The sequence below is a fragment of the Ochotona curzoniae genome, unplaced genomic scaffold (genome assembly GCF_017591425.1).
Source record: "Ochotona curzoniae isolate NIBS_2020 unplaced genomic scaffold, NIBS_Ocur_1.0 contig_605, whole genome shotgun sequence".
NCBI lineage: Eukaryota > Metazoa > Chordata > Mammalia > Lagomorpha > Ochotonidae > Ochotona > Ochotona curzoniae.
Genome location: NW_024466491.1, coordinates 1253499 through 1276501, shown reverse-complemented (window position 1 = coordinate 1276501; position 23003 = coordinate 1253499). Strand labels below are relative to the sequence as shown.

At 55.9% G+C, this 23003-nt stretch overlaps 1 protein-coding gene across 2 annotated transcripts in view; it reads left to right on the top strand.

Annotated features, from left to right (window-relative positions):
* AKAP8L (A-kinase anchoring protein 8 like) overlaps positions 1–23003 on the top strand; it is a 29175-nt gene that overhangs the window by 4052 nt on the left and 2120 nt on the right. Inside the window, exons 2-12 of one of the 2 annotated variants that reach the window (XM_040990432.1) lie at positions 2736–2810; positions 6869–6901; positions 7178–7235; positions 8918–9371; positions 9510–9606; positions 9688–9758; positions 10689–10752; positions 11567–11675; positions 13106–13247; positions 13354–13459; positions 14134–14264. In XM_040990432.1, the coding sequence (XP_040846366.1) occupies positions 2736–2810; positions 6869–6901; positions 7178–7235; positions 8918–9371; positions 9510–9606; positions 9688–9758; positions 10689–10752; positions 11567–11675; positions 13106–13247; positions 13354–13459; positions 14134–14264 (1340 nt within the window). Of the gene's footprint in view, positions 1–2735; positions 2811–6868; positions 6902–7177; positions 7419–8917; positions 9372–9509; positions 9607–9687; positions 9759–10688; positions 10753–11566; positions 11676–13105; positions 13248–13353; positions 13460–14133; positions 14265–23003 lie in introns of both variants that reach the window. The other variant, XM_040990431.1, reaches the window with a different exon arrangement.

Sequence of the window (23003 nt, the reverse complement as noted above, 5' to 3'; positions counted from 1 at the left end):
ACTAGGCCATGCCGCCAGGCCCAAAAAAATAAATCTTTAAAAAAGAATGCACACTGCTTGATTCCAGAGGGCAAACAGGGTCGAGTGTGTCCCCGCTCCGTTGTCTTCCCTACCCTGGGTCCAGGCCGCTGCTGTGGGGATTAAAGATGAAACTGAGGCCACACGTGGGGGGCGTGGGACCCTCGGCGCTCGGCGGGTTCTGGAATTTACCCTCGCCCGTGGTCTGGGGCGTCGTGTTGTAATAGAACATCAGGTCTGTCTCGGAAGACGGGCCTTCGATGTCACACAGGTGAGCGAGGAGGAGGAGCCTTGCTGTAAGTTTTGGCGTCACATTTTTGGAGAGCAGTTTTGGATTTGTTTGTTGCTGTTGGTGTTGTGTGTGTGTGTGTGTGTGTGTGTGTTCTGGTAAGATTGATTCATTTGGCTTGCAAGAGTGACAGCAAGAGGCAGAAGGCTCTCCCATCGCCACGGATGGATTCGACGCTTATTCCCCTCCCCCCCGAATGGCCACAACGGCCAGAGCTGAGCCGGTTCAAATCCCGGGGCTTCTTCGGGGTTCTCCCACGAGGGCGTGGGGTGGGGTGGGGTGGGGTGGGGTGGGGGTGGGGTGCCCAGGGCTCTGAGCCATCCTCCGCTGCTTTTCCAGACCGTTAGCACGGAGCTGGATCAGAAGTGGAGCAGCCGGGATTCCAGCTGGTGCCCGTCTGGGATGCCGGTGCCATTGGCAGAGGATTAAGGACTCGGCCACCCCAGTGCTTGGTTGGGGGAACCCTTTGGGCTTTGGGGGATGACTGGGAAGGGATCCTGCCTGGTCGCCCGGGCAGACTCGTTCGGTGTCCAGGCTGCTGCTGGGGTCTGTCCAGCTGTGGGAGACCCTGGCTGCAGCGCAGTATTGTAAACAAAGCTGTGGCTTCCATTTGCAGGTCAGCTCCGCTAGAAAAAGACAGATTACTACCCTTCCTGCTAGCTCTCAGAATTTTCATGTTGTGAGAAAATTCATTTAAAAATACATTTTGGGCCTGGTGCTGTGGCCTAGCAGCTAAAGTCCTCGCCTTGAACACACCACGATCTCATATGGGTGCTGATTCTAATCCAGGCTGCTCCACTTCCCACCCAGCTCCCTGCCTGTGGCCTGGGAAAGCAGTGGAGGACGGCCCAAAGCCGTGGGACCCTGCACCCGCGTGGGAGACCCAGAGGATCTCCTGGCTTTGGGTTGGCGCAGCACCAGCCTTTGCGGCCACTTGGGGAGTGAATCATCGGATGGAAGATCTTCCTCTCTGTCTCTCCTCCTCTCTGCATATCTGCTTTCCCAATAAAAATAAATAAATCTTAAAGAAAAATACATTTAAGATGTAATTTTAGCCCAAATGTTAGAATTAGTCATGATATATTGTGGTCAACTCCCCCCCCCCTTTTTTTTAAAGATTTAATTTTTATTTTAAAGTCATATTTACAGAGAGCAGGAGAGACAGAAAGATCTGTCTTGGTTCATTCCCCAGGCGGCTGCAGTAGCCGGAACTGAACTGATCCGAAGCCAGGAGCCAGGTTGCAGGGTCCCAAGGCTTTGGGCCGTCCTCCACTGCTTTCCCAGGCCACAAGCAGGGAGCTGGATGGAAAGTGGAGCAGCCGGGATTAGAACCGGCGTCCCTATGGGATCCCGGCGTGTTCAAGGCGAGGACTTTAGCCATTAGGCTATCACACCAGGTCCATAGTCAGCCTTTTGTTGGCAGTGGTTTCCAGTAGAAGTGCATTGAGGTTGAAAGTTGAAAAACTAGAAAAAGATACTATTACAGATGGGGTATCCCGTATTGGAATCATCCAGGGCCAGAAGCATTTTGAAGGTTTCAGATGATATTTTAAATTTTGGAAAACTTGCATATACAAAGGGCAGATTCTTGGTGACGCGGACCCAAGTCTAAACATGAAATCTGTTTCTATTTCATATATATACCTTGGACGCATAGCCCGAAGGTCATTTTCTGAAACATCTTTGCTGTGCCTGCTTTTGGTATAGCAGCTTGGCACATAGGGTCACGTGCGGAATGGTGTTCTGTTTGCACTCCAAAAAGTGGCGGCTTTGGAAATTTTTTGCATGTTTACCTTAGGGCCGCTCCATCTGTATGCGGGGGAAGCACTTAGGGTTTGCGTCCAAACATGCCACCTCCTGATAAGGGCAGTATACTTGTTATTTGAGACACACAGAAGTGTCACACCCTGACAAGGGTTGCAGTAACCACGCCCTGGGTTACAGGCTGAAACCCAGGAGCCGGGCGCTCAGTGTCCCCGGTGGGTACTTGGTCGTCACTGCCGCCCCCCACCGCTCCCTCCCCTGGGGAAGTGGGAACAGAGCTGGTGGCGTGCTGACCCTCCCCTGTGAGCGTCTGTCCCCAGCAGCACAGCGTCTCTGCTGCTTCTCCAGCGTGGGAAAACTGGGACGCACACAGCGGTGTTTGCGCTATCCCATACAGGGGAGCAGGCGCGGACTAAGCGCTGTCCGCACTTAACCGAGTGATATTCATGTATCCGCCTCAGTTGCCGCGTGGCGCCTCTTTCTTTCCATTTCTTTCCGCTGATGCTAGGTTCCGAGGGTCTTCCTCAAGCGTGGAGTGCGGTGGCTTGGGTGACCTTGCACAGAAGGGAAGGCCTGCCGGCTCACGTGTCCTCAAGGGTGGTTTTGCAGTCGCGTTTCTGAAACTTGGGTCTGGGGGAATTAACCACGTTGTGCGTATGTTTAGGTTTTGTCCAGGGATCTGAGACCACTTTGCAGTCCACATACTCGGACACCAGTGCGCAGCCCACGTGCGATTATGGTAAGTTCTGCAGAGCGGCCCCACGCCCTCTTCATGGCCCTTAGCCGCGCCGTCACCCTGTCTCGCTTTGCCTGTACCAAAACTGTGTGAGCCGATAGGATGGGGAGGTTTGAGCAGCTAGCGCTGCCTTAGGAGGTGGGTCATGAGCAGGCGAGGCCGTGAGGGATGGGTCCTTTCAGTCCCTCGGCATGTTGTCCCTGCTTTTTGTGGAAACACAGAGAAGGCAAGACAGAGAGAGAGAGAGAGAGAGAGAGAGAGAGAGCGCTCCCATCCCCTAGTTCCCTCCGCAAATGGCCAGCCAGAGACCAGGAATGGATCTGCAGTGAACTCAGACTTGAGCCATCCCCACAGGGAGCTTACTTTGCATCTTGACTGCCAAAGCCAGCATGCCCCCTACCCCACCTCCAGCCCAACCCCAGGCAGAGATCAAACTATGAACTTTTTAGCCCAGCTGCTGTTGTGATGTAGCGGTTTAAGCCACCGCCTGCTGTGCCGATACCCACCCCTCCCATGGGGGCCACAGATGCTCCTGGGAAGGCAGCACAGGATGGCCCAAGTGCTTGGTTGCCAACACACACGTAAGAGCTGGTTGGCATCCCAGGTTCCTGTCCTGCCTGGCCTGGCACGGGCAGGCAGCTGCAACCACTGGAGAATAAACCAGCAGTATGAAGATTCCCATTCATATTCTCTCTCTCTCTTTCTCTCTGGGGTTAGTATGTAAACCAGCAGAGTTTTGAAAGCAGAGTTAGTATGTAAACCAGCAGAGTTTTGAAAGCAGAGGCCATCAGCCATCTAACCCAGAGGCGACGCGCCCTTGCAGCCTTCACGCCCACCACTGTGTTGGCCCGTGGGGGCACCTGGGTGCCTTGCCACCCTATCGAGAAAAGGCCGTCCGTGGGCTGAGTGAAGGTGGATGGATGGTGTCCGGGTTATCGAGCCGGGGCCTTTGTTTGGGCTTGCACAGCCAACGTTTGCCCAGGGAGAGGCTGAGCAAATGAACTTGAGTCAGGTCAGTGCCCTGGGGATGACCTGTTAGTTGCAGGGAAAGTGGACACTTAACAAAGCTTTGAAATTGAATAAGGAGCTGGGAGATGTTTACTTAGCTTTGGGTGGCTTTCCTATCCCGCCTTCCCTGCCATTCCATTTCGTTAATCAAATACTGTCCCAAAAATACCCATCTCTTAACACACACTTTCTTTCCAGGGTTTCAAGAAATGACCTGGGCCTGAGTTTTTCGCTGGAAGGGCCACCTGAAAAAAAAATTTTTTTTTTCCTTCCAGACTGTGACTGATATTTTAATTCTTGTCGTGCCTTTTCAGTCTTAATGCTTAATGTGGTCCTGTTGGCCCATCTTTCTTTCTGTGGGTTGGGATGTTAGCTTCGCCCAAGCCTGTGCGTTACCCAAGGTTGCAGTCAACTTCCGGTTAGCCTTAATCCACTCCCACTTAGATTCGGTAAAGGTGCCCAGTATAAGGAGGCCCGGGGCCACCTTAGTGGGGGCACAGGTGTCCCAGCGCCATGGTCCCCCTCCACCAAGCAGCCTTTGCGCCTTTGCGAAGGGGACCCTGTGAGGCGTTCCCATTTCTGGACTCTGCTACCTCTATATTCAATTGATTTCTCTATCTAAATTTTTCTCCAGGATCCCAGTGCCTTCATTGTTGTATAGTAAGTATGAAATGAGCCAGTGGACCTGTCGTAGGTTTGTTCTTTGTCCGAAATTGTCTTGGGTATTTTAGTTCCTTTGCTTTTGCACAGAAAAGTGTTAGAATCAGTTTGTATTTAAAACAAAAACAAAAACAACTCCTAATGAGGTCCCGACACAATAGCCTAGTGGCTAAAGTCCTCCCCTTGCATGCCCAGGATCCAAGTTGGGCATCGGTTCATGTCCAGGCTGCTCCACTTCCCATCCAGCTCCCTGCCTGTGGCCTGGGAAAGCAGTGGAGGACGGCCCAAAACCTTGGGACCCTGCACCCGCGTGGGAGACCCGGAAGAAGCTCCCAGATCCTGGCTTCAGATCGGCTCAGCTCTAGCCATTGTGGCCATTTGGGAAGTGAACCAATGGATGGGAGATCTTTCTGTCTCTCCTCCTCTCTGTAAATCTTTCCAATAAAAATAATGAAATCTTTAAAAACAAAAAAATTCCTGCTCGGGCTGCCGCTGTGGGTATAGCAAGTCAAGTTACCGCCAGCAGTGCTGGCATGCAATGTGGGCAATGGTTCGAGTCCCGGCTGCTCCACTTGTGATCCAGCTGCCAGCTGCTGCACCTGGGAAAGCAGCAGAGGACGGCCAGCGTGCTCGAGTCCCAGGGGCCACGCGGGAGGCCATGAGGAAGCTCCTGGCTCCTGGCTTCGGACCAGCTCCAGTCATCACAAGCTTTTGGAAAATGGAGCAGCAGATGGAAGGCCCCGCCCTCTGTATCCCTCCCCCCCCCACACCCCCCCTGCAACTCTGCCTTTGAAATAAATAACTAAATAATCGTAACTAGCAAAAAGAATCCCTGCTGAGATTTTAACGGAGATGGATTTATAGATTTTGTTGAAACTGTAGACTCTAGAGATTAATTTGGTATACTTGGCTTTTTTTTTTTTTTAAGATGATTTTTATTGGAAAGGCAGATTCACAGAGAGGAAAAGAGACAGGTAGATCTTCCATCCGCTGATGGACTCTCCAAGCGGCCCCAGTGGCCAGAGCTGAGCTGATCTGAAGCCAGGAGCCTCTTCCGGGTCTCCCACACAGGTGCAGGGTCCCAAGGCTTTGGGCCGTCCTCCACCGCTTTTCCCAGGCCACAGGCAGGGAGCTGGAAGGGAAAGGAGCAGCTGGGATATGAACTGGTGCCCCTGTGGGATCCCAGCTCTTACAGGTAGTATTAGCCATGGAGCCCTCAGGCCAGTCCCAAGGTTTGACATCTTAAGAGTACCAAGCTTTCTGGTCCATCAACATGGTATTTCTTTTATTCTTCTTCTTCTTTTTTTTTTTTTAAGATTAATTTGTTTTTATTGGAAAGGCAGATATACAGAGAGGAGGAGAGACAGAGAGAAAGATCTTCCGTCTGCTGGTTCGCTCCCCAGGTGATCTCAGTGGCCCCAGCTGTGCCCATCCGAAGCCAGGAGCCAGGAGCTTCTTGCAGGTCTCCTACATGGGTGCAGGATCCCTAGGCTTTGGACTATTTTCCCAGGCCACAAGCAGGGAGCTGGATGGGAAGTGGAGCAGCCGGAATATGAACTGGTGCCCATATGGGATCCCGGCGCGTACGGGGCGAGGAATTTAGCCACTGAGCCATCCTGTTGGGCCCAAGATGAATTTATTTGAAAGAGTTAGCAGAGAAACTGGTTTCAGTTGAAGCAAGACACGGGCTCTTCATCCAGGTTTCGCACATGGGGTACAGGGGTCTGAACACTTGACCCATCTTTCGCTGCTTTGCTGGGCCTTCCACCCGGGAGCTGGCTTGGAAGTGGGGTAGCACAAGTTGAAGCAGCGCCCCGTATGGGATGCCAGTCCCGCAGGCGGAGGCTTAACCCGCTACGCCACGGTGCCAAGCCCTGTGTCGTGCCATGGGTGGAATTCGTGACTCGGGCTGTTGCAGGCGTCTGGGGAATGAAGCAGCAGGTGCTGCAGGTCCCTGCAACAAATAACACCGATTAAAAAGAAAAGTTTGATTTTGTCCATTGAACATCTTACCTGTATACACACGTCTTGCCCCATCCCTGGGCAGAGCAGCCCCAGGCTTTTCCGTCCTGTTAACTTTTGGCTGAACTTCATGGTCCTGCCCGCACGCGACTCGACTGGGTGACTCGAGTGGCGTGAGCTCGGCGTGGCTAGAGCGCACCAGGCCGCCGCGTATGCAACCCCGTGCAAAATGGTACAAAGCAGGTCAGCTCGCTACCCGCAGGGGCTAGCTGCAGGGCCTACAGGCCTTTTCCTCATCCCAGCGGGAGCCACCTTGGTCCCCGGGGACCGTTCGGAGCAGGCCCGGTGCCAGGGCAGCACACTCCCGCTGCCAGCTGCTTCCCGCTTTGTGAGAGGGGTTCAGGCATCCATGCTCTTTCGTTTCTCTGCAGGCTATGGAACTTGGAACTCTGGGACAAATCGAGGCAAGTGTCATTTCCATGATACTGGAGTCTGTGGTCCCCGTGCCACTCAATGCCCAGTGTAGCCAGCGGTGGGATTCGGGGGGGGGGGGCCAGGGGAGGGCTTTGGAGGCTCATGGGAGGTTCCTACTGGAATAGCTGGGTTCCCTCTCCCCTCGCACCCCCACCCGCATCCCCATGCCATCTCTGGGATTCCTAGAAGACCCCCTCGTTTCCATGCCCTGCCTGTGTGTCCCGTCTCTGCCCCCGCCATCTGTGTCTCTGTCTCCCTCACTGCAGGCTATGAGAACTATGGCTATGGTTATGGCTACGGCCAGGATAACAGCAGCAACTATGGGTATGGTATGGCCACTTCCAACTCTTGGGAAATGCCTAGCTCTGATACCAATGCAAACCCTAGTGCCTCGGGTGGCGCCAGTGCCGATTCCGTTTTATCCAGAATGAACCAGCGCTTAGATATGGTGCCGCCCATGGAGACAGAGGTGATGCAAGGAGGCGTGTACGGCTCCAGCGGGGACAGGTGAGTCGGCCGCCCGCCTGGGGGTTGAGCCTGGGCATGGGCAGCTCCTGTCCACTGCCCACTGCCCGCTGCCCGCTGCCCGCTGCCATCATCCTGTCTGAATGCGCCTCTCTTGGCTTCCTCCCCCTCCTTGCCTGCTGCTGCTGCTGCTGCTGCCGCCGCCGCTGGGGCATCCAGAGACACTGTTGATGATGGGGCCCTTTGTACTTGCCTCCTCTGACCTGGGTCTCCTTTGCCCATCCCTGCCGTACCCCCAGTGCTAGGTGGTTGGTTGGCTTCTCCCCCAGCTTGCAGGAGGAGCGAGCCTGGACTGGGAGGCGCCTCTGTACCCTCAGCATGGCTCCCCCCCGAAGCAGAGTGTTCCGCGGCCCTCCCTCCAGGGACACATGGGCCTTGGTGAGAAGGGTGGCGGGGACTGCTTCCAACTGGGTCATCCCTTGTAAGGGACAGGGAAGAGATGGGTTCCTTCCTGGTCGCTCTGGCACCTTGCAAATGCTTACTCCTTGGAGGCACTCCTCCCCCAGCCCACCCCACAAGGAGCTGTGTTCTTAGCTTGCACATCGAAAGAACGGAAGGCCGGGTGGGACACATCCCTTGCCTAAAGGCACCCAGCGAGTGGGGTGGCCTGGGCCCCTTGTGCCCCACTCCAGATCCTCAGCCAGCGGCCCCTGTCATGGGCCCCGGTGAGAGAACAGGCTCTGATGACATGGGATCGGATAGAGCAGCTGGTTGGCTCCTGCCCCATGGGGATAGGGGAGAGAGAGAGCAGAGGTGCGTGGCCAGGTGGGGCCCGGAGCCACTGCAGGGCAGAAGAAGGGGCGGTGGTGGAGGAGAGCTTTGCTGGCCTTGCCTCAAGTCCCCACCCAGCTAGAAGCCCAGGGGGCAGGGCTAAGAGGAATGATAGTGTTGGCGCTTCCCGGTCCGCTGAGGTCTTGCTGAGACCCAGGCCAGGGAGGGAAAATTCGAGAAGGCCCCTCAGGGCCCGGGCTGCAGCCACAGTTCTGTCATCTGTATCTTAGCCCAGGAGATCTGCTCAGTCCTGGGCTTCGTGCGTGAAGGGACGGAGCACGCACTGGTCCCTGCTCTTTTCCTGGACGGCGCTGCCCGTCTGGTCTCACGTCTGCTGGGTTGGGAGGGCCTAGGGGACTCGGCCTGGCAGGGAGGAGAGTAGCCCAGCCCGTTTGTTTTCGTGGATGTTACCCCCCGCCCCCCACATGGGTGGAGTACTCCCTACACCTGCCTGACAACACGGGTTGACATTGACCTTGGGGCAGTGGGGGCCCATCTGACATGAGGCTCTCTTCCCATTGGCCCTCCCGCCCCAGCCCCTCTAAACGTGGAACCTGTCTGACAGTGGTGTGGGTGCTGGAGCTGGGCTGTCTGTGGCCAGGTGTGGGAGGTGGGCGGGGGGGACAGGAACAGCTGGTTTGACCAGGGCCAGCTTGCTTGTGGTCCTAGACTGATGGGGCCCCACCTGACGCTTGCCACTGTCTCTACAGATATGACCCCTATGAGACCTGTGACTCTAGAGCCGTCCTGAGCGAGCGTGACCTGTACCGGTCGGCCTATGATTATGGCGAGCTTGACCCCGAGATGGACATGGCCTATGAGGGCCAATACGATGCCTACCGTGACCAGTTCCGCATGCGTGGCGGCGACACCTTTGGTCCGAGGGCTCAGGGCTGGGCCCGGGATGCCCGGAGCGGACGGCCAGTGGCATCAGGCTATGGGCGCGTGTGGGAAGATCCCATGGGGGCCCGGGGCCAGTGCATGCCTGGTGCCCCCCGGCTGCCTTCCCTCTTCTCTCAGAACATCATCCCCGAGTACGGCATGTTCCAGGGCATGCGCGGCGGGGGCACCTTCCCTGCTGGCTCTCGCCTGGGCTTCGGGTTTGGCAATGGCATGAAGCAGATGAGGCGAACCTGGAAGACCTGGACCACGGCCGACTTCCGGGTGAGTAGACAGACCTTGCCTCGTCCCGGCCTCCCAGCTGCGGTGAAGGCACGCTCCGTGACCCAGCGCCCCTCCCCACCACCTCTCTCTCTCTCTCTCTCTCTCTCTCTCTCTCTCTCTCTCTCTCTTTTGGCCCAGACCAAGAAAAAGAAGAGAAAGCAAGGCGTCAACCCTGACGAGCCGGATGGCAAGACTCCCCGGACAGATGGCTCAGATAACAGTGACTCGGACAATGGTGAGTGGCAGCCCTGGGCCCGTGGCACCCACGCGCCCGTGGAGCGCCGAGGCTGAGCCCGTCTCCTCTGTCTCCTCGCAGATGATGGTACCGAGGGAGAGGCTACAGAAGGCGCTGAAGGCCCTGAGGTGGCAGAGAAGGGCTCCAGAGCCGTAAGTAGCCTCTGGGCCCGGGCTGCTGTCTTTGCGGGTTGGGGGGGGGACCCTGCAGACCCAGCTCGCGTGCTCTGCGCGCGTGGTGGCTGGCGCGGCCAGAGGCAGGCCCGCCCGGTGGCATGTGTCAGTTGCCTAACCTTCTGGGGAGCCCCGAGCAGCGGGAGGGCTGGGTCAGGGTGGTGAGCTAGGCCTTGTCACTAAAAGGCATTTTCTTTTTGTATTGATTTATTTTTTTTTTTAGATCGATTTGATTTTTATTGCAAAGTCAGATACACAGAGAAAAGGAGAGACAGAGAGGAAGACCTTCCATCAGCAGCCAGAGCTGAGCCAATCCGAAGCCAGGAGCCCGGAGCCTCTTCTGGGTCTCCCATGCAGGTGCAGGGCCCCAAGGCTTTGGACCGTCCTTGACTACTTTCGCAGGCCACAGGCAGGGAGCTGGATGGGAAGCGGGGCTGCCAGGATTAGAAGCAGCGCCCACATGGGATTCCAGCATGTGCAAGGCGAGGACTTTAGCTGTTAGGCTACTGCACCAGGCTCAAAAAAGACATTTTAAATGAGTATAGCAAGGGGCCGGCATGAGGGCGCGATGTGTTAAGCCTCATCCTTCAGTGCCAGCATCCCATCTGGGCACAGGTTCTAGGTCCAGCTGCCCCACTTCTAATCCAACTCCCTGCAAATGGGCCTGGGAAAGGCAGTGCAGGATGGCCCAAGTATCTGGGGTCGTGGCACCATGGAGGTACCCCAGATGAAGTTCGGAGCTCCTGGGCTCCTGGCCTCAGCTTGGATCTGGCCGTTTGGGGGGTGGGGGTGAACAGAAACCGGAAGATTTCTCTGCATGTGCCTGCCTGTCTCTTGGTGGTTCCATCAAAGAAACCCAAAACCAACGGTCACACCGTTTTAACATGAGCTCATGGATTTGTGTGTCAGGAAGGAGAGGACGAGGAGAGAAGAGAAGACGGACGAGAAGAAGGGAAGGAAGATATGGAGAAAGGTGAGTCTGGATTCCTGGTGGGCCAGCTGTTCCAGCTGCTGCTGATGGAGGCGGGGGAGGCACGCGCGGGTGGCCTGCCAGGCCCTCCCTGGCACCCGGGGCCTCCCCGACCTTGTCCTTGCCGCGTCGGTCTTCCCTTCTGATGGGGACAGCAAACAAAGTGCGGGGAGCCCCCCGCCCTCCCCCGCCCAGGCATTCCCACCCCCCCCCCCGCCACCCCCAGCCTTCTGTCCCCTGAGTCAAATGTGTCCTACCAAGTCCTCAGTGGGCTGGTGGTGTCTGAGCCGGGAGCCTCGGTGCGGTTTTTACGCCTCTGGTTTGCGTGTCCTCTCCCTTAGCGCCTCTCCAGCCCCTGTTGGGAGTCCGTGTCCCCCCACCTGAGCGATGAGCGCCAGCAGGTACCTTGCAGTACATCCAGCCTTAGCCCCACTGTTGCCGCGGTGCCCGGTGGGGGGGGTGGGCAGGGCCATGTGAGCGGCCTCCCTGCACTCTGCCTCTTTTCGCCACCCAGCCTCCCCCCCGTGGCCCGCTCTGCCGGAGAGCAGGGACATGGCTGGCGAGTGAAGGGGTCAGTGTGAGGCCGCCCCCCCACCCCCGCCATCTCCTCAGGCCGAGGCCACAGCCACTCCCTGCCCAGATCAGGGTATACCCCACCCCTGCTGCCCTGCCTGTGGCCCAAGGCCTTGCGTGGACAGCAGGTGCTCTCACAAGGATGCTCTGGCGTGGACACTGGGTGACTCAGCCAGCCGTAGCACCTGCCGCCGGCTCGGCAGAGCTGAGCTGGTGACCGTATATACCCTTCTGTTTCCCACAGGGGCCCTGAGCGCCCAGGATGAAAATGGTCAGGTCAAACGCAAGCTGCAGGCAGGCAAGAAGAATCAGGACAAGCAGAAGAAGCGCCAGCGAGACCGTATGGTGGAAAGGTAACCAAGCCTCGCTCCGTCCCTTCACTCGGCCTCTCATCCGGGGCTGCCGCCAGCGGAACAGGGCTGTTAGCTCTGCCAACTCGCCGCTCTCGGGCCTCCCTTGGGAGTTGCTACCTGCTCGGCCGTGCATGGACCCTGCTTCCCACCACAGGCCCAGCTCCCAAGGGCTGCCTTGCTTTCCCCTGTCCCCGTGTGGCCGCCTGGCGACCGCTGTCATCTCTGTGGGCCAGGGGAATCCGACCACTGCTCGGCACCACCGTTGCCCAGGAGCTCCGGCGCTAGGTTTACTGGGGGGCCCATGCCCCCGAGGGAGGGGGCCTGCTCATCCGGAGACTCAAGGTCCACGCGCTGTGTCCACCACCACCCCCCCCAGCTAGCTGCCAGGAGGCCGCCGCCGTGCCCAGGAGAGATGGCACAGCTACTGTGGGCTGTGGCAGCCTCAGGCCTGCCTCTGCCTTGCCCACCGGCCGGCCCCACCAGGCCGGGCCTGTCTGATGTGGAGCCCTTCACGCCCCCTTGGTCGGGTCTGTCTGCCCTCAGGGCTCCCGCACTGGCGCTTGCCTCCTCCTCCTCCTCCTCCGCCTCAGACTCTTGCTCTTGCTGGACCTTCCTCAGCCTCGCCGGCGCCCGGCCCCTGGGCTCTCCAGACAAAGCTGACCCCCGTGTGGCCCAGATAAGGACGTCCGGCAGAGGTAGGGACCCGCCCCGAGGTCTTTCGGCGGCGGCGGCGGCGGCTGGCCTCCTCCGCCCCTTGCCACCACGGCGGCCTGCTCCAGCCCAGGCCCCAGACCCTGGGCGACAGAGCACCTGGCCCAGGGGTGATCCAGGCTGCCCCTCTGGCACGCCGAGCGGGCACCTCCTTCCAGCTCAGACTGGTCTCTTCTCAGAAGAGGAAGATGAGGCAGCAGGTGCCCAGGCCTGCCGTGCCTCCCGTTAACCCTCCCCAACCCGACATCATCCCCCCCACCCCCGAGTGTTCTGAGCAGAGGATGGTCTGGGTCGTTGGCCGCCTCAGATGCAACAGCACCTTCTCGGGCACGGCCTCGGGACTGCGTCCTTCACTCTGCACGTCGGGGCCACCTGGCTCACGCCGGGTGACATCCTTCCCTCCCGGTCCCCAGCTGGACCTCGGTCGGTCGAGGCCGTCCAACAAATCGTCAAGAGACTCCTTGCCTGCTGCCTGTGGGAAGGGAAAAGCTCCTCCCTGTCCCCCCTGTGTTGCCGTAACTGCAGCCCGCAGGCTTCCTGGCCCTGTCTCCTCCCAGCCCCACCAGTCCCAGGCTGGCCCTCTGCTGGGATGGCACTTCAGAGGCCCGCGAGCAAAGGCCTGCTGGTCCAGGGTCCGCAGCTGGGTTGGGTGAGGCGGCAAGCACTGCTCCCCGGGGACCCGTACAACCTCAGCCCCCTCTCTTTCCCTCCCGTGGCAGGATCCAGTTTGCGTGTTCCCTCTGCAAATACCGCACCTTGTACGAAGATGAGATGGCCAGCCACCTGGATAGCAAGTTCCACAAGGAGCACTTTAAGTATGTAGGCACCAAGCTCCCGAAGCAGACAGGCGACTTCCTGCAGGTGAGCCTGGCGCGGCAGTGGCTGGCTCTAGTGTCTCGGGGGGTGAGGGGGGGACGGTCCCCCTGGGGTCTGCTCCCGGTCACCAACAGGAGTGCGTCTCTGGTAGGAATACGTCACCAACAAAACCAAGAAGACAGAGGAGCTCCGAAAAACCGTCGAGGATCTTGATGGTCTGATCCAGCAGATTTACAGAGACCAGGACCTGACCCAAGGTGAGGGCGCTTCCAGCCCCAGCCAGCCAGGCAGGGCGTCAGCCTGCCCTCCTCTGGGTCTCTGAGGGCCCGTCGGGTCTACCCGGAGGTGGCAGGGCAGAGCCAGGAGCTGCTCCGTGTCTCCCGTGGAACTGGAGCCATCCCCTTTCGCCTCCAAGGGTCTCCATTCCCAGCAAATTGGGAGCAGAACCAGCCACTCTTTTTTTTTTTAAGATTTATTTATTTTTTATTGGAAAGGCAGATATACAGAGAGGAAGATCTTCCGTCCGATGGTTCACTCCCCAAGCGGCCGCAACGGCTGGAGCTGAGCCAATCTGAAACCAGGGGCCAGGAGCTTCTTCTGGGTCTCCCATGCAGGTGCAGGGTCCCAAGGCTTTGGGCCGTCCTCCACTGCTTTCCCAGGCCACAGGCAGGGAGCTGGATGGGAAGCGGGGCTGCCAGGATTAGAAGCGGTGCCCATATGGGATCCCAGGAGTGCAAGGCGAGGATTTTGACCACTATGCTATTGCTCCAGGCCCAGGACCAGCCACTCTAATAGGAGATGTGGGAGTCCTGGGTGGCATCCCACTTGCTTGGCCAGATGCCCACACCTGTCCTTGTTTTTGAGTCTGCTTTGACATCTGGGACCAGCGGTGACAGCCTCTTTGTCCTCCACCTCCACCACCCCCCAACAGAAATCGCCATGGAGCATTTTGTGAAAAAGGTTGAGGCAGCCCACTGCGCGGCCTGCGACCTCCTCATTCCCATGCAGTTTGGCATTATCCAGAAGCACCTGAAAACCATGGAGCACAACCGGAACCGCAGGGTGAGTGGCCACAGGGCGGGCCTCCGGCGTGCGGGTAGGCAGACAGCCCCTGGGAAGGCCCTGCCCCGAGCATCCTCCCAGCCCATGCGTCACAGCAGGTAAAAAAAAAAAAAAACACGCATCGCTGTGTAGCAGCCTGAGTTCCCAGAGAGAGAGAGAAAGAGAGAAAGAGAGAGAGAGAGAGGTTGGACTCCTTTCCTGGCAGCTGCACTCTAGCTCACCATGTCGTGGAGCCTGGGGACCCTCTGTGTGTGGGGAGGGAGGGTGCGGTCAAGAAAAAGAAAAGGCTTCGGAAGGGAAATGAGCACGCTTTCTCTGGTTTTCCAATGCAGAACGCACCTGCAGGGCACAGCGCGGAAGCCAGGGTGGGTGATTTGTGCGTGAACAGGCTAGGGGTGGCTAAGAGACGAGGTCGGGCTCGGGCTGCTGTGCGGCCGTAAGGAGAGAGGCCCGGGGACCCAGGGGCAGGTCTGGCTGGCATCATGGCGGCAGAGGACAGCACCTCGGCTGACCGTTGCCTCTTCCGTGCTCAGGGTTTGTCATCTCCGGTCTGCCTGGGCAGTCATGTTGGGGGTCTAGGTTTAGCGTTCCATCTGGGGTGCAGGGACTGAGGCTTGCAGGAGTAAAGAGAGGCATCCATTGGCTTTGGCAGCAGAAAAAAAAAGCGGGGGGCTGTTGCCAAGCAGATTCCTGGGTTCCAAACCCCTAAATATGAGGAAAGAGAAAATTGGTGGAGATGGAACTCATTGGCATCAGTGGAAATTTTTTTTTTTTTTTGAAAAAACCAAGGGGACATGAGGGATTGTTAACATATAAAGATATATTCACGTATAAAGATTGGTAACATATAAAGATTGGTCCTGAAAGAAGTTGTTGAAACGGGCAGAGTAGCTCGTAACCCATGGAAAGATCTGGAAGGATGAGAAAAACGATTCGCCAGATGCCACAAGGAGATGGTTACAGAAATGGATGCATTTCCAGTGTGTATTTTTGGTTGGTTTGTTTCATCCCAGGCTATAGAAATCAGTAGAAAGCTTCTAATTATTTTTGGAAAAAAAGCTTTACTGAGAGACACAGTTTAACGCTGTTTACCCATTCAAGGCAACGGCTCATCAACCTCTGATGTATTCAGTCTCACTGGCATCACCACAGTCGATCAGGCCACATTTTGATTGCTTGGGAAAGAAGTTCCTTCTCTCTAGCCTCTCGCGGCCTTCCATCCTCCCTCGGCCTTGAGCACCTGCTAGTCTCCCGTAGGTGTGTGGTCGTCCGTAAACAGAATCTCCTTGCGGGGCTGGTCTTGTGGGGTTGGTTGCCCTCTTGGGCTAAAGCCTGACGTTTCCAAGGTTGCTGCGCTACTGTGGCATCTCCGCGTGAGCGCATGCGTTGCTGACACCTGTCAGCCCTTAGGAACCCTGCTCCTGGGAATGCCTCTGTGCAGGTCTTGATGTGGAACGGGCGCGTTTTGGGTTCTTCCTCGTTGTCTCTCTAGAAATGGCATGTCTGGATCAAACGGGGAGTTTTCCGTAGCCGCTGTTGGCGTTTACATTCGCCTCCGCGAGGCAGCAGCCTTCTGCTGTCTCTACACTCAGCGACCCTGGCTAGCTAGCGTCTGACCTGGGACCTGGCCACCCCGGCTGCAGCGACTGTGCCCTGTGACCGCCACCTCCCTGGCCGCTAGTGGCGGGGAGCCTCTTGTTACAGCCCCGTTGGCAGAAAATACCTGTTCAGGTTACTTGCTCATTTTAAACTCTGTGGCTTTTTTTTTCTTCTTCTTCATGATAAGAATTCTTTACATACTTAGATATAGGCTCCTTCTTTGGTATAATTTGTATTTTTTCTCGATCTGTGAGTTAATTTCGTCTTATTTGAAAGGTAGAGAGATGGAGACTTAGAGACAGCGAGATCTTCCGTCCGCTGCTGGACTCCCCTGATGCCATTACTAGCCACCAACTAAAGCCAGATCGGAGTCCAAGTCAGGAGCCGGGATGTCATCCAGGTCACCCACTTGGGTGGCAGGGACCCGAGTCCCCGAGCCATCACCTGTTAGCTCCAGGGACACACGTTAGCCGTTAGCAAGGAGCTGGCTTGAGAGATGAGCCGAGACTCGAACCAAGCACCGGCAGCCTGGGTGTGGGCATCCCAAGCAGTGACTCCAGCGATCTGCTCAATGCAAAGGCCCCATCCTGCCACCCATTTTTTAAAAGTTCCTTGTGTTTGTGTTTTTGGGTGTCATGCCTGAAAATCTGTTGGTTCATTCCAGATTTCTCGCCTATGTGTCCTGCTAAAATTGTATGTCTTTTTAGCTTTTACAGCTAGGCCTTCAGTGTCAGGCAATGCGAGGTAAGGACCCGGCTTCTCCTCTGTTCTCCCAGCAGCATTTGAAAGTGAGAAATGGGGGGCCCCCAGCACGGTAGCCTAGCAGCCAAATCCCTTGCCTTGAATACACCGCTGGGATCCCATATGGGCGCCGGTTCTGATCCCGGCAGCTCCACTTCCCATCCAGCTCCCTGCCTGTGGCCTGGGAAAGCAGTGGAGGACGGCCCAGAGCCTTGGGACCCTGCACCCGCATGGGAGACCCGGAAGAAGCTCCTGGCTCCTAGCTTCGGATGGGCTCGGCTCTGGCTATTGTGGCCACTTGGGGAGTGAATCATCGGACAGAGGATCTTCCTCTCTATCTCTTCTGTCCCTTTGCTGTTAGAACTTTTGATCTAAAAGGCTTTTGCCAAATGCTTTTTTTCCCTGCATGCGTAAGAATACTTACACGGTTTTAGTTTTATTGTCCCAGTAAGAGGCATCCGGTTGTATATGTTGGCATTGTCGGTGGTACATGGCTGACCAGGGCAAGGGTGCCATCACTCTCCTGTATCAGCTTGGTTCCATGGGTATTTGTCTGGGATGTGTTTGTTCAGGTTTGGTGTGAGGGTACCACTGGCCCCCTACAATGAGTTAGTTTGTCTTCTGCCTTCTCCTGGCTTGATGAGGGCTCTGGAGAGTCCCCTGCGAAGCCACCTGGGCGTGTGTTGGTAGACAGTTTTGTTTTGAATTCAACCAACGTCTGCTACGTGTGTTTCCAGTGTGAGTCAGTTTCAGTAGTTCGCGTCTTTCTAGAAGTTCTAATCTATTGGCACATACTTGCTTACAGTATTGCTTTACAATTTTCTTTGATTTTCCACAATGTTGGTATTCCCCCCTTTCTTATCCAGTTGTAGTTATTTGAGTCTTGGTGATTTCAAAAAAAGAAAAAATTGTTGATTTTTGAAGGACAGAGTTCTATAGAGAGAGAGAGAGAGCGAGAGGCAGATCTCCCATCCACTAGTTCACCACCCGCCCAGGGCTGGGCTTGGCTGAAGCCGGCTGCTTCTGCCCTGTCCTCCTAGGTGAGTCCAGGAGTCCCAGATACTTAGGCCATCGTAGGCAGCTTTTCCAGGCGCGTTAGCAGGGAGCTGGGTTGGAAGCGAAGCAGCCAGGATTGCAAGCAGTGGCTGAGCTCGTTAGGCCACATCGCCAACCCTTTGTGGGTAATTTGTGCTAAAGGTTTATTGATGCTTTGATTTTGAAAGAACAAACATCTTATTTCATTGACTTTTTTCTTTTAAGTCTTCCTTAATTCCTGTCCTAGTCCTTTCTCCTTCCGCTTACTTTCTCAGTTTGCCGTTCACTTGTTTTTCTAATTTCTCAGGAAACCAAAGATTACGTTGTTGTTTTGAAATGTTCTTTTTTTAAGGTAGACGCATGATTTTTTTTTTTCTTCCCTCTGAGTATCTGCTTTTCTGCGTGCCAGAAGTTTCTGTGTGTAGTTGACACGTGATTGATTAATTACCCCCACTTTCTTTTGTTACTGCTTTATCCACTTTTTAAAAATATACATTTAGTTATTTGGAAGGCAAATTTACGGAGAGAGGAAGAGATGGAGACGATGGAGAGAGAGAGAGAGATCTTCCATCTGGTGGTTCACTCGTCAGACGGCCTCAGCAGCCAGAGCTAGGGCGGGCCTGAGAAAGGAAGCAGAAACTTAAGGCAGGTCTCCCCCGTGGGTCACGGGGACCCAGGCATTCGGGCCACAAAGCATGAGCGGAGAGCGGGGTGGGAAGTGGAGCAAGCAACACTCCCGCTGGTGCTTGTATTCGCTGCAAGCAGCGTCTGAACCCACTAGCCCACAACTCCTGGCCCCCTGCTTGATAATTCTGTCCCATGCGGTTGAGAAACATGGATGTAGTCCGTTTTTGTTGAGGCTTGACATAGGACCTGGCATGTGGCCCCTGCTGGCACTGCTTCTGTGCAGTTGTAAAGCTGGTGTGTAGGGCCCGGCGGCGTGCCCTAGCGGCTAAAGTCCTCACCTTGAACAGGCCGGGATCCCATATGGGCACTGGTTCTAATCCCGGCAGCTCCACTTCCCATCCAGCTCCCTGTCTGTGGCCTGGGAAAGCAGTGGGGGACGGCCCAAAGCCTTGGGACCCTGCACCCGCGTGGGAGACCCAGAAAGAAGTTCCTGGTTCCTGGCTTCGGAAGGGCTCAGCTCCGGCCATTGCGGCTCACTTGGGGAATGAATCATCGGACGGAAGATCTTCCTCTCTGTATATCTGACTTTCCAATCAATAAATAAATCTTTAAAAAGAAAAAAAAAAAAAAGGCAGGTGTGCAGGGCGTTCTCGTAGGCCGAGGGACCTGTGCTTGTCTCCTCGGTGGGTGCCCTCCTGCCAAGCTTCTCCTTGGGAGCAGCTACTCTTGCTGAATTATGCCTGTTTCAGGCGGAACTTCCTCTTCGATGCCTGGTGCTCTTTGAGCTGCATCTGTGCTTAGGAACGTTCTATCCTCCTGTGCCGTGGACCCGCTCATCACTTTGAAAATCATGTCTTTCGTATTACCGTTCTTGTGTGCATCTTTTTTTAAAAAAGAAAAAATTGTTTGTATTGAAAAGGAAGATAACCCGAGAGGAAGATCTTCCGTCCGATGATTCACTCCCCATGTGGCCACAAGAGCCGGAGCTGAGCCAATCGGAAGCCAGGAGCCAGGAGCTTCTTTCTGAGTCTCCCAAGCAGGTGCAGGGTCCCAAGGCTTTGGGCCGTCCTCCACTGCTTTCCCAGGCCACAGGCAGGGAGCTGGAGGGGAGCAGGGGTGCCGGGATTAGAACTGATGCCCATATGGGATCCTGGGGCGTGCAAGAGCTGGACGCCCCAGTTGCTAGGCTACCACGCCGGGCCCTTCCCACTACATTTGTTGACATTACTTCCTTAATCGCTTGTCTAGGTCTTTTCTTTTAAATCTACACAAACTTCTCAAAAATCTGCTTCAAATATCATAACTTAAGTTCCAATAAGATTGAAGGTTTTTTTTTTTTTTTTTTTAAACTTGGCAAATCTATTAAAAGTCTTGAGTAACGTTCCTGTGCTTCAAATGTCACTGTGGCTGTGTGACTGTGCTGTCCCAGCAGGGCCACAGAGATGAAGAAAGTTACGGACAGGAAAAGGCATTGTCGCATTTCCTGGGCCCCCCTCTCCCGTCCGGGTCCAGCTTCAGCACAAGGTCGCTCGACGTGGGACAGCCCAGTTCTTGGTCCGCAGCTTCCCACGTGGCAGCGGGGCACTGCCAGGATGGCATTGCATATAACTTTTCTGTCTCGTGCAGTGCCTGTCAATTACCGCGTTGCACACCTTTGTCTTGGCAAGTCGCTAGGTAAGGCAGGAAAGCAGACATGTCAGCCTTTGTTCTCTCTCTCTGTCTGTCTGTCTCTCTCTCTCTCTCGCTCGCTCTCGCCGATCCGAGATGCCATCTGTGGTCATTTCCTGCCCAGGAGAGCTTTTGCATCCCCGCCGCCCTTTCCCCATCTCCTTGGCGTTATACAGTTAGCCACCTGCCTTAGCAGTCCTGTGTGGTTGCTCCTTCAGCCCCCCAGGATGCGAGCAGCAGCAGCGTGAGCTGATGATGGGCTGCCATGCACCTGCTTGGAGCACTCTCCTGGGTGGGTGGAGTCCTGTGTCGCTCAGGGCTCATCACTTGCAGCCTGAAGCACCCCTTGGATGTTCCCCCAGGGAGGTCTCCCAGCGACACACGCTGGGCCTCTGTGGACCTTTGAATGTCTGCTCTGCTGTTCCTAGGCCAGGCAGAGGCATCTAGGGTAAGAGCCCCCCTCCCTGGAGCTGTCTGACGTTTGCATCCACGGCCCCCCAACCCCAGCCCCGTCTGTGGGGAGCAGTCTTGGGACCCCGGCAGGGCTTCTCCTTTCTAAGTGCTCGACCGGACAGCTGATGCTGTGCAGCTTCTGCCCTTGGCACTTTCGCCATTTCTGTGTTTGTCTTTTGGGGGCGTTCCTCGTACCTGATGTACTTGCAGTTCTTTATCAAGCTTTTTTTTTTTTTTTTTTGTAATTGGAAAGTCAGATATACAGAGAGGAAGATCTTCCATCTGATGGTTCGCTCCCCAAGTGAAGCCGCAACGGCTGGAGCTGAGATGATCCGAAGCCAGGAGCCAGGAGCCTCTTCCTGGTCTCCCACGTGGGTGCAGGGTCCCAAGGCTTCGGGCCGTCCTCCACTGCTTTCTCAGGCCACAAGCAGGGAGCTGGATGGGAAGTGGAGCTGCCGGGATTAGAACCGGCGCCCATATGGGATCCCAGCGTGTTCAATGACCTTAACCATTAGGCTATCGCGCCGGGCCCAACTACCTGCTTTCTATGACACTTCTCTAAGTGTGACGCAGTGATGGCCTTGCTTCAGGGTAAGCCTGAGCCATGCCGGGCTCCAAAGCTGCACGGAGGAGGCTTCTGCAAGGCTGGGCTTCAGGTCTGAGTCTCCAGGCGTGGCTCTTGGCGACCGTCTCCCTGCAGACCACGCTGACCTGTGACCCTCCGTGCGCTGTTAGCTGATGGCTCTGGGGAGCGCCTTGCTTGCCAGTGACAACTGGCCTTCCGTGGCGGGATGGCTTGTGACAAGGTGGGAGATTTGGGATTCCCGAGAGGCCGTTCTAACCCAGGCTTTCACTGAGCGTCTCTGGTTCTCAGCTGTCCTCGCCTCATGGCACTTTCAGATCTGCCAGTCGCCTTAGCGTGTCTTGCCCCATGCCCGCCATCACTTCAGATCTGGAGTGTTGAATTCCAGCCAGCTTGCCCCTCACCTCCCCATTGCACAACCCGGAGGCAACTTTTTCTGTCCGAACAGGTTGAGCCCTCCCAGGGGCAGGCCAGCAATGCCTTGGGGGTGGAGGGGTACAGGCTCGGGAGATGGGGCCAGCGGTAGCGCCTCTCTCTGAGGGGTTGCTGTATCGAGATGCCTCTCCTGGCACGGGACCTCTTGTTGATGAGCGAGCCGGGGCCGCGTGGCCACACTGCCCTCTGCCTTCATGCCCAGCTTCAAGCCTTCATGGCACACGTGGGGGGCTGGTGGGAGAAAGAACCTGCCCTCCCTCCCACCGCAGCTCCATTGTTCAGAACTTAACCTCGCAAGGCAGCCCTGTGGGATGCGGGTGGGTCCGCTGGGAGCTGGGCACAGGGGGCGCCCGCCAGCCTGGCTGCGTTGTCATGCAGCTCAACTGCTGGTTCTCATGTCAGACATCCCAGCTCGCTCGCTCGCTCGCTCCTGAACTTAATGATGTCCCCCAGGTGGATGTCGGCACTGGGTGTTGGTCCTTAGCAGCCTTTCTGATACCGAACGGGTCGTTTCTGAGTAGCTCGCGTCGGTTGCACTGGGCAGTGGGTCCGGTCGAGCCTTGGCATGCTTCGGCACCGGAGTCCCATGCCCGGTTCCTCTGAACCGTCCTTCTAGAACCCGCCGGAGAACCATTGAGGCTGCAGCTCCGGGTCTGGTTTCGTGTCAGCTCAGCTCTGGCCGTTGTGGCCACGTGGGGAGTGAACCAGACAGATCGCTCTCTCCTTTTCTCTGTTAATCTACCTTTGCAATAAAAATAAATAAATCTTTAAAAAATAAATAAATAAAAGCTGAGTGCTTTCAGCAAAATCTTCTTAGAATTCATAGAATCTGCTTACATTCAACATAATATAGAGGGCCCAGCGTGGTAGCCTAGCTGCTAAACTTTTGACCTCACATGCTCTAGGATCCCATATGGGCGCCAGTTCTAATCCTGGCGGCTCCGCTTCCCATCCAGCTCCCTGCCTGTGGCCTGGGAAAGCAGTGGAGGACGGCCCAAAGCCTTGGGACCCTGCACCCGCATGTGGGAGACCTAGAGGAAGAAGCTCCTGGCTCCTGGCTTCAGGTCGGCTCGGCTCTGGCCGTTGCGCTCACTTGGGGAGTGAATCATCAGAGGGAAGATCTTCCTCTTTGCCTCTCCTCCTCTCTGTAGATCTGACTTTGCAATAGAGATAAATAAATATTAACAAAACAAAAAACCAGAAAAAACATAATGTTAGTGTTGTTGTAAAGCAAACTCGGAGGCGTCTGCATCCGTGACCCTTCCTGCGGTTTGCAGGCGTGGGGTCCATGAGGATGATATGGCAGTGTGCGTCTCGGCTCGTGCCCCAGTGAAGTTGTTTTTGTTTTTTTTTTTTTTAAAGATTTATTTATTTTTATTAGGCAGATATACAGAGAGGAGGAGAGACAAAGAAGAAGCTCTAAAAACATTTTTAGAAATGAAAAGATATAGATTAAAAAAAGAAGAAAAAATCAAAAGAACAAAAGAACATTGAGGAAGATCTTCCATCCACTGGTTTGCTCCACAAGTGGCCGCAATAGCCAGAGCTGAGCCGATCCGGAGCCAGGAGCCAGGAGCTTCTTCCGGGTCTCCCACGTG